The 11,018-nt window shown below is 43.4% G+C and overlaps 1 protein-coding gene across 1 annotated transcript; it reads right to left on the reverse strand.

Annotated features, from left to right (window-relative positions):
* Positions 1-6,223: 6,223 nt before the first annotated feature.
* On the reverse strand, positions 6,224-10,716 carry LOC136381456 (endogenous retrovirus group K member 8 Gag polyprotein-like). Its single transcript, XM_066350200.1, has 2 exons — positions 9,873-10,716; positions 6,224-6,804 (listed from the first exon to the last, which is right to left on the reverse strand). Exons 1-2 carry the CDS (start codon positions 10,714-10,716, stop codon positions 6,224-6,226), a joined length of 1,425 nt encoding a protein of 474 aa, XP_066206297.1.
* Positions 10,717-11,018: the final 302 nt, after the last annotated feature.

The following is an 11,018-nucleotide window of genomic DNA, read 5'->3' on the forward strand; positions in this document are numbered from 1 at the left end:
ACGTGAGAATAGCAAGCTGAGGAATGAGGATGTGATTTCATGAAAGCTGAGAAGACAAAGCCTATTCATAGAGAGGAATTTCCTGCACAAACAAGCAGTGAGAACTACCTGCAGGTATGCTTCTGTGAATCACCTCAGGGTGTAATGAGGCTTAAACTGCAGGCAAGTAAACAGCCAAGTTTCACTTAGGCAAGCTGTTACTTTTACAGCTCCTCGGGGTATCCGCTGACCCCAACAGGTCCCCCTTTTTTGTTTTATTAGTCAGCCTGGGGTTGCGTCTGTCTTAGGTCGGAGAGATCGCACTAGTGCCTACGAATGCTCTTACCCGTCATCGATCATCAAGATCTGTCTTAAGTGAGTTCGGACTTTCTAGTGTCTCTCAGTTGCCCGTCCTTGACTGCCAACCCAGCTATGGCTTTAGGCCATTATATGGAATGCCTTGATCGGCCTGATCCAGACGATGATAATGGACCTGTATTTGTTGTGCCTTAGAAACGGCTTCTACTTGCTGCTTAATGAAAGCCATGATTTTATTAAATATCATGGGCCCGAGGGATATAAAAAGAAGCAATCCTAACAGAGGACCTAATAAGGGGAGGAGGTAGGGGAGTATGCCATTGAGTCCACTCCAAAGAGGATTGTCGAACAATTCTCTTCGTCTCTTCTCCAAGTCTTCTTGGAGCCGCTTGATCTTATCACGTACTACACCGGATTTGTTCGTGTAGAAGCAGCATTTTTCCTGTAAAGCTAAACAAATTCCTCCCTGCTCTGCAGTAAGTAAATCTAATCCTCTTCTATTCTGGAGGACTACCTCCACAAGAGAATCTATCTGATCTTGTAGGTCTTGGATAGTGCTAGAAAGCGCTTGAACATCATCTATTAATTGACGGGATAACTTCATAGACATTCCTAACCCTGCTGTTCCAGCGGCAAGTGCGCCAGATATCCCTAATCCTACTAAGAGGGGAATAAATTGTACAGCTCTTTTTGAGTGTCCTGCTAAATAGTCAAAACTAGGAATAGGAACTGGTTCGTCTCCAGAGATGACATCAATATCTGGTAATAAGGTGGCCAAAACACAGATGCCTGTCCAATTCTGAGGCAAAGTTGGATAAGCTAAATTTCCACCACAGACAAAAACTGCTCCTCTGGTAGGACATATAGATACATTATAGGTTATAAATCTACTGCAATTATTAAATGTTATAAAACCTACATCTATATCATAACTATTGTTTTGAAAATTACCCTTAAAGCATGTATGATTAGAAAAACCTACAGGTTGCACTCCAAATGGTAAACTATAGCTACAGTTATTATTAACTTTTGATATAGATTGATTAGTAGATAAGGCTAGGGGCATAGGAGTCCCTATAGTCATACATAACCAGCAATCAGCAGCTAAAGTGGGATTAGAAATATTTAAAGCTTTATGCGTGGCATCTAAGATATCAATAGTTTAAGTATCTAAATCTACTCCTCTTGACTTTGGCAAAGCTAAAGGATGATAATTAAGTTTTGGATATAATTGTTCCATAATCTGTTCAATTCTCTTCTGAGCTATTAATTCTTTTATTTTATCTTGGGGGCCTCCTCTATCAGAGACATGAATAGGAGCCCTTTTTGACCAACATACTGCTTGTCCTATTGTGCCAGAGCAGGATGCTTGAGCATACTGACTATGAGATCCCCCTGGCTGAATTGGTCCCCAATCGCCCCCTATGGAACCTCCCCAAGTTTTTTGCAGTATAGCAGTAAAATAGGATTTGTTATTATAGGTGCATTCTTGAACTGATGTATAACATGATGAATGCATCTGATCTAAATAAGAGGTGCAGGGACATTGTCCTGGTATAGCCTTAATACTGGGTATGATGGATGGTTTATTTACACATTGCCACTTTGGGCTCTTCAAGCCCCCTAGCTGACTAGAATCTGCTGCTAAATAAGCAGTCTTTGGGCCACAATCAACTGTCTTGTAATGATTGTTGGGTAATATATAATCAGTGGCAGTTCCACCCTTGCAGTCACAAGGTTTTCCAAACATAGAGTCATATAAATCTTTCTTACTTACCGGTGCTTGTACGCCCACTTCTCCTGGAGCAATGTTGATGTAAATTATGGTCATGAACAGCAATCCTGCGGAATTCTTCATGTCTGTAAGGAATTAGGCTACTTTTGGGTTACAGCAGAGTCTATTTGTTTTATTAATCTTTCTGGTAACCAACGAGCAGAGTGTGATTCTCTAGAATACACGCATACTGAACCACGCCCCCATATAAGGACTGGATCAGGACCGTGCCAGGAATTGTCTAAAGGGTCTTTCCACAGAACGGAGGCGTACTTTGTTTGAGTGGATGATTGCCAAAACCTCTGAGCTGCAGAAAGTCCCTGACTGTCTAAAGTTAAAAAATTTAAAATGAATAAAGTATGAGATAATAAATTACGGGGTGTTCCTTTTGTGGGGTACCATTCCCCCTTTTTTATTTTATTTAGAGTGCATTTTATGGTCTGATTAGCTCTTTCTACTATGCCTTGGCCTTGAGGATTATAGGGTATTCCTGTGATATGTTTAATGTGTAGTTTTGTACAGAAATCTGCAAAACGAGAACTGGTGTACCCAGGTCCATTGTCTGTCTTTAACGAATCTGGTTTTCCCATAAAGGAAAGGGCCGCTAACATGTGGGATATAACATGTTTAGTAGCTTCTCCTGTTTGTAATGAAGCAAAGATATAGCCACTAAATGTATCTATTGATACATGGATATACTTTAAGTTTCCAAATTCAGGGAAATGTGTAACATCCATTTGCCATAATGCATTAGGTAATAGTCCTTTAGGGTTAACCCCCAAGTGTGGTGTAGGTGCTGTTTGCAAGCACTGAGGACAATTTTTTACTATTTGTCTAGCCTGTTCTTTAGTTATTTTGTATATGAGTCTTAAAGTTTTTGCATTAAGGTGATGTAGCTGGTGAGTCTCTTGAGCTGCGGGAACACCAGCCTGTGCTATAAGGGCAAGGAACAAATTGTGTGTGCCAGCATCAGCCACTGCATTGCCTTTAGATAAAGGGCCAGGAAGACCAGCATGAGCTCTTAAATGTCCTATATAGAATGGTTGTGTTCTCTGATGGATTAAAGTTTGTAATTGTCTAAATAAATCGCTGGCAGTGGAGGCAGTTTTGATTTGTCCTACTGTTTCAAGTAATGGAACTGAGTGTGCAATATAAGCACTATCTGTATAGATGTTTAAGGCCTGATTAGGAAATGTAGCAAATACAGCAATGACTGCATGTAGTTCAATGAGCTGAGCAGAAGAACACTGTGTATGAAATCGAGTTACTGAATTATTGACTACATAGACAGCTATTCCACTGGAAGATCCATCAGTAAACACCAACAAGGCATTGTCTAGGGGTTTGTGAGAAGTCTTAATAGGGAAAATAAATTCATGTCTATTTGCAAAATCTAGTAATTTATCAGGAGGATAGTGATTATCAATATGGCCACTATAAGAAGCTAGAGCAATTGGCCATGCCTCAGTGTTTTGCATTAGCCAGTCAATTTGTTGACTAGTGTAAGGTAAAATTAATTCATCAGGTTCCTTCCCAAAATAACATTTTCCTTGATTTCTGCCTATCATTATTAATTGGGATGTAGCCATGTAATATGGTTCCAGAACCTTTTTTGGTGATGCAGGTAAATGAAGCCATAACAAAGGAGATTTTTGCCAAAACACAGCTGTGGGAGATTGTTTAGTTGTACAGATTATTAATTTTAAAGGCTGTTCATAATCAATGAACGTAGTGCCTTGATTTTGTATAGCTTGTTCTATTAGTTTCAATGATTGTCGTGCCTCTGGTGTGAGTTGCCTAGGAGAATTGGGATTTGCATCGCCTTGCAAGATGTCATATAGAGGTTTTAGTTCATATTTGCTGAGTTTTAAATAAGGAACTAACCAATTAATATCTCCAAGTAGTTTTTGAAAATCATTGAGTGTTTGTAATTTATCTAGCCTTAGTTCTACCTTTTGTGATGTAATATGTGTTCCTTGCAATTGAAATCCTAAATATGTATAAGGGTCTGTTAATTGGACTTTATCAGGGGCAATGACTAGCCCATGATTCTGCAGAGCAGCTTTCATATCTGCATAGCATTGCAAGACTTGAGACCCATTTTTTCCTGCTATAAGAATGTCATCCATATAGTGAATAATATACATTTGAGTCCATGAGTTTCTAACTTGTTGGAGAGCAGTGGCAACATAAGATTGACATAAAGTAGGGCTATTGGCCATACCTTGAGGAAGAACCTTCCATTGATATCGTTTCATAGGTTCTTTAAAATTAATGGATGGCAAACTGAAGGCAAATCTTTTTTGGTCCTCTGGGTGTAAAGGAATGGTGAAAAAACAATCCTTCAAATCTACTATTATTTTATAATATCCCAGAGGGATGGCGGCTGGAGAAGGGAGGCCTGGTTGTAAAGCTCCCATTAAAACCATAGTTTTATTAACCGCTCGCAAGTCCTGTAATAGTCTCCATTTTCCTGATTTTTTCTTTATAACAAATATAGGAGTGTTCCAAGGAGAGTTGCTTTCTATAATATGTCCAGCTGCCAATTGCTCCTGTACCAATTGATGTGCAGCCTGTAATTTTTCAGAGGTCAGAGGCCACTGATCAACCCACACAGGAATGTCAGATAGCCAATTTATCTTATCTGCATGAGCTACAGGAAAATCAGCAGCCCCTAGGAGAAATACCCTAAACCTGTTCTTTGAGAATTCCCCGAAGGGGTTAAAGGCTCAATTATGCCCTGGTTATCTTTGCCTAAACCTTTCCCAGGAATGTGTCCTTGATTAAGCATTTGAGCTGTAACAATGGTATTTGGACTGCCCATAATCATTCCCATTTGAGATAAAAGGTCACCTCCCCAAAGATTAATAGGAAGTCCTGCAATTACAAAGGGTTGAATAGTTCCTTCATGATTTTCCGAATCTTTCCATGTCAAGAGTTTTGAACTTCTTTCAGGGTTAGTGCTCTGTCCAATACCTTTCAAATGAGTAAAAGTTTCCTCTAATGGCCAAGAAGATGGCCAGCACTCCTTTTTTATTATAGTCACATCAGCCCCAGTATCGATGAGTCCCGAAAATTCTTTTCCATCTAACCATAGTGTCATAATTGGCTTTTGTGGGGTAATGGTTTCAGCCCAATATACATTAGATGAACCAAACCCTCCGGACCCTCTTTGTCCCCTGACAACTTTATTGCTAGTAGATAACATAGGCAACAACAGTAGTTGTGCAAAGCTGTTGGGCAGATAAAATGTATTATGCTCACTTTGTTAAAGATAACACCAGGAGGCCGTCGCCCAGGTGATATTAATGTGTGTTGGGGTGGGCTAAAGGCAGGCAGAATTCTTGTAGCCTGGGGCTTGGTTTTGGGATTAAGCCTTTCCTACCCTTTTTGATGTGGGGTGGTACAATCCAGTCATGCCTCAGAAAGTGACTTTGTATTAGAGACTTCCCTATTTTGTATATTGGATTAAGGGTTTTGAATCTACACTATAAAATAGGGGTAGAACGGGAGCTTGCACTCTGGGTTCCTGGGATGATTAGAGGAGAGAGCAGAGCAGAGAGCAGAAGGAGGCCACGTGGAGGAGGCCAGGAGAAGCAGCCAAGATGGCGGAGTGCTGAGTGAGATGCCAGTTTGTGTAGAGTTTGTATCTGGGATAAGGAAGGAGATGGGGAACTGAGGAGAATAAGGCTGGTGAGCTAGAAACCTTTGATTCTAGGAAACTCGGATAAATCAGTAGCTTTGTGAGCACTGAATGTGGCTGGGTTTTGGAGCCCAGTGTGTATTTTTTACTTGCCCACCGGGTGCAAGCTAGAATTAAAGACTATGGCCCATCAGTTTTTGGCTCCGCTGTTTCTTTACCGACTGTCCGAATCCAATGCGAACCTGCATGGGCCGGGCGGCAGCTGTGTTGGTGGCCCTGGCCCTGCCTGCTGGCTTTACAAAAGCGTTGGCCAAAATTAATAGTATTAATATTGCGAGGAGAGGCAACCATAACTTTGATTTCTCCAATATAATCATTGTCAATTACCCCTGGGAAGACTTGTAAACCTTGTAGGGTGACACTACTTCGTCCTATAATGAGTCCAAATGTGTTTTCAGGTAGAGGCCCATAAATCCTAGTAGGGAGAGCTTGTACCCCCATCTCCGGGGTTAATACTGTGTAGGTGGAGGAACAGAGGTCCAATCCTGCGCTCCCTGGCGTGGCTCTGCAGAGGTCTGAAACGGATTGTTGTGGGTTGGAGGAACAAAACTCATTGCCCCATAGATTTGCTTGTTTTTCAGGGCCTGGGGCTGGCCCCGCTTCCCGTTTCCCTGAATCTGAGGCAGTGGATTGCCTTGGGCATCTGTTTTGGACTTACATTCATTTGCCCAGTGATACCCACGTTTGCTGCGAGGACATAACCCAGGAGCTTGTTTGCCTTTAGTTGAAAAGTCTTTCTTGCCCTTACAGTTTCTAGCAAAATGCCCTGTCTCACCACAATTATAGCACTTATTATTTCCCTGTTGTGCTAAAAACTGTTTAACTGTGAAACCTTGTAATGCTGCAGCCATGGCTAATCCTTGCTGATAGGCTGAGCCTATATCCGAACACAGGCGGATATATCCACTTAAATCAGTCTTTTTCTTATAGGGTCTTATGGCGGCCTGACAAGCAGCGTTAGCATTCTCAAATGCAAGTTGTTTTACAAAGTCAGTCCCAGCATCAGCGCTGCCAAAGATTCTACCAGCTGCTGTAATCAATTGTTGGGCAGATAAAATGTATTATGCTCACTTTGTTAAAGTTAACGCTGCCCATGTGAGGCCTTCGCCCAGGTGATATTAAGGTGTGTTGAGAATCCTTGTAGCCTGGGGCTTGGTTTTGGGATTAAGCCTTTCCCACCCTTTTTGGTGTGAGGTGGTACAATCCTATCATGCCTCAGAGAAGTGACTTTGTATTAGAGACTTCCCTGTTATGTATATTGGATTAAGGGTTTGGATTTCTACACTATAAAATGGGGACGGAACGAGAGTTTGCGCTCTTGGTTCCTGAGGTTAGCATGAGAGAGCGGAGAGAGTAGAGCCAGCAGCTAAAGGAGGCCACGTGGAGGAGGCCAGGAGAAGCAGCCAAGATGGCGGAGTGCTGAGTGAGATGCCAGTTTGTGTAGAGTTTGTATCTGGGATAAGGAAGGAGATGGGGAACTGAGGAGAAGAAGGCTGGTGAGCTAGAAACCTTTGATTCTAGGAAACTCGGATAAGTCAGTGGCTTTGTGAGCACTGAGTGTGACTGGGTTTTGGAGCCCAGTGTGTATTTTTACTTGCCCGCCGGGTGCAAGGTAGGATTAAAGGCTATGGCCCATCAGTTTTTGGCTCCGCTGTTCCTTTACCGACTGTCCGAATCCAATGCGAACCTGCATGGGCTGGGCTGCTGTGATAGTGGCCCCGGCCCTGCCTGCTGGCTTTACATTTGGCGTAGTCTGTGGCAGGATTCGATACAGATTGGCAAGGAGCCTTTGAGTGGTGGAGTAGAGGACTGGCTAGTGTTAGGGTTCCCCATGGCTGTCCTTTTGGGGATTGTAGGCTGGCTGACTTTTACAGCCATGCGTGAGGAAACTGAGAGCCCCGTGGAAGAGGCTGCCCGGGACCTGCAAACCGAGCAGTGGAAGGAGTTGCAGCAAACGCAGGAGAAAGAGATGCTGACCCTGGAGCTGGAGGAAGCACCGGAGGAGGAGGCCAACCAGGTGTTCGAGATTCGCCTGGAAATGGAGCAAACGCTGGAGGAGGATTCAGAGGTTCGTGAGTTGCAGCTTGCCCTGGATGTTGCGGAGAGCCAGCAGCGGCGGGAGGCCAGGGCTGAGGCTGATGCTGAGGCCGGGTCCGGAGCTGCAAGGTCTGCGGAGCAGAAGGCGTCAGCAGCCCGAGACTCGAGCCCGGCAGTGGGAGCTGATGTTTCCAGTTCCTCTTTGGAAGATGAGGAGAATTGGATTGGAGTTGCAATCCGCAGTCTCCAGAAGGTGAAAACGCAGCTGAAAGGAGCACCTACTACGGCCCTGGTAGGTCTGCGATTTGGGGACATAGGGCTGGACATGCTTTCCGGAGCAGAGATGGAAATGCTGACTGCCATTGCCACGTGCCCCTCTTTGGGACAGTGTAAGACCTGCCAGGATGGCAGGGATGAAGGGGGTGGCTGATGCCCCATGTGCGTGGACTGGTTTCCTGGACTACGACCGGAGTGGGCATTGGCTCCTTTGTTGGATGGACTTACGGATTACGGATTTTGGACAATGTGAAATACCCTGATGGGGGTGGGGGGTGGCTTTGCTGGAAGCACTCCCCTGCCCTGGGAAGCTTTTCCCATAGGCCGAGGACATTTTGCGCTTTGGGCAAAGTGCTCAGAGACTGGTGAAGTGTACCTTTGTAATTGTTGAAACTGTATGAGTTTTTGCTGTTGTAATCTGTGTAATGTTCTAATTTCCTTGCATAGGAATGTTGGTGATGTAAATTGTGGGTAGTAAAGTGAGCATAGGGGTGGATTGTTGGGCAGATAAAATGTATTATGCTCACTTTGTTAAAGTTAACGCTGCCCATGTGAGGCCTTCGCCCAGGTGATATTAAGGTGTGTTGAGAATCCTTGTAGCCTGGGGCTTGGTTTTGGGATTAAGCCTTTCCCACCCTTTTTGGTGTGAGGTGGTACAATCCTATCATGCCTCAGAGAAGTGACTTTGTATTAGAGACTTCCCTGTTATGTACATTGGATTAAGGGTTTGGATTTCTACACTATAAAATGGGGACGGAACGAGAGTTTGCGCTCTTGGTTCCTGAGGTTAGCATGAGAGAGCGGAGAGAGTAGAGCCAGCAGCTAAAGGAGGCCAAGTGGAGGAGGCCAGGAGAAGCAGCCAAGATGGCGGAGTGCTGAGTGAGATGCCAGTTTGTGTAGAGTTTGTATCTGGGATAAGGAAGGAGATGGGGAACTGAGGAGAAGAAGGCTGGTGAGCTAGAAACCTTTGATTCTAGGAAACTCGGATAAGTCAGTGGCTTTGTGAGCACTGAGTGTGACTGGGTTTTGGAGCCCAGTGTGTATTTTTACTTGCCCGCCGGGTGCAAGGTAGGATTAAAGGCTATGGCCCATCAGTTTTTGGCTCCGCTGTTCCTTTACCGACTGTCCGAATCCAATGCGAACCTGCATGGGCCAGGCGGCTGTGATAGTGGCCCTTACCCTGCTTCCTGGCTTTACATCAATCTATGCACAAAATCAGCAAAAGGTTCGTCAGGACCTTGTTTGATATTAGTCAGAGAGGCGCTCATGTCTCCTTTAGTAGGGAGTTTCCTCCATGCTCTAGTGCCTGCGGACTGTATTTGAGCAAACAACCCAGGATCATATTGCATTTGATTATCACTAATAGCAAAATTTCCTTCTCCTATTAACATATCAAAAGTCCAACCATTATTGGCCTGAGCATTTCTTCTAGCTGAGTCTCTGCAAACTTCTACATATTCTGATTTCTACAGTAGATAATCGCCGCCTGCTAAAGTGGCGCGAGCTAATGTTTGCCAGTCACTGGGAGTAAGCCAATGTTCTGCTATTGATTCTAAAATAGCCATTGTGTAAGGGGCAGTAGCTCCATATTGAGCTACGGCAAGCTTTAATTCTTTAATAACTTTAAAATCAAAACCTGCATGATGCCTCCAAGCTTGTCCTTGAGCATCAGTAGTTTCAGTGACCGGATATGCCTCTGGTCCCTCAGTTATTGACACAAGAGGAGCAGAAGGAGATTTAAGAGGCCTTTGTTTCTCATTTCCCTTAGTGGGAGATGATTCTTACTGGTAGAAGGAGGCTTTCCAGTTTTAAGTCTTTCAAGCTGATTTATTAAGTCCTGATGTTCTTTTTCTAATTTAATCTGTTCTTTTAAATATTCTATTTTATCTTTTAACTGCTTTTGAGGATCTATGATAGGGAAAGCACTGGGAGCCGAAGGCCGTGGTGCTGTGTAAGGGGGTGGCCGATAATCATCATTGTGATATTTAGCTGCTTGTTCTGCTATCTCATCCCAATCAACTTCCCCAGGGTCTGCTTTAAACGACTCCTCCTCACTTTGATCTTCCTCATTTGTACTAGATTCATTAGAATTTTCTTTATCTACTTCTAATTCAGTTAATTTTAGATAAATTTTTGAGATTTCAGTTTTCTTACCATGAGTTTTCTTTTTCTTATCTAATTTTTTACATTTAGCCTTAGGGGGAAGGGCAGTGGCCTCTTCTTCTTCACTCTCTAAGGATATGAGATCTTCCTGATTCTTTTTCAGTTCTGGAGTTTTTGGATTAGATTTAACTTCTAGTAAAATAGCTTGTCCTTTTTCTACTACATTAGCTACTACAGGATCAGATTGTCTTTGTGACAATAATTCATTTATAAGATTCCAATAAGAAAAGGCTGTTACAGGGACCTTTCCAGGTCCGAAAGTATTATAGTAATCCTGCATAGCATCACCTACTCGTTTCCATCTTTTCGGGTCAATAGTACCTTCAATAGGAAACCAAGGACAAAGATCTTTTATATAATCAAAATACTTGCATAACTGTTTAACTTTAACCTTTACTCCTCGTGCCTTTAAAGCTTGTCCTAACTGTTTCACAAATAACTCATGCTGACTTATTTCTTGCCCCATGATTGTCGCATTTACTCACCGGCCCTGATTTTCTCAGCAGGCTCCCGAGAAATGTCCGAATTTGGGTGCACCCGATGCGACGTCCTTCACTGGATCCCCTATCTTCGAGCCCCGCGTTGGGCGCCACTTGACCCGTCCCATAGGTCGAGCAATGGAGACTCTAAGTGGGGAGTGAGGATTCTACGAGGCAAGAGGCACAAAGAATGGAGACAAGACAGGATTCTGATCAAGTCTCATTTTATTATAGACAGGTTACAGATTATATAGGGGAATATACGTGAGAATAGCAAGCTGAGGAATGA

Source organism: Saccopteryx leptura, chromosome 9 (genome assembly GCF_036850995.1).
Source record: "Saccopteryx leptura isolate mSacLep1 chromosome 9, mSacLep1_pri_phased_curated, whole genome shotgun sequence".
Lineage (NCBI taxonomy): Eukaryota > Metazoa > Chordata > Mammalia > Chiroptera > Emballonuridae > Saccopteryx > Saccopteryx leptura.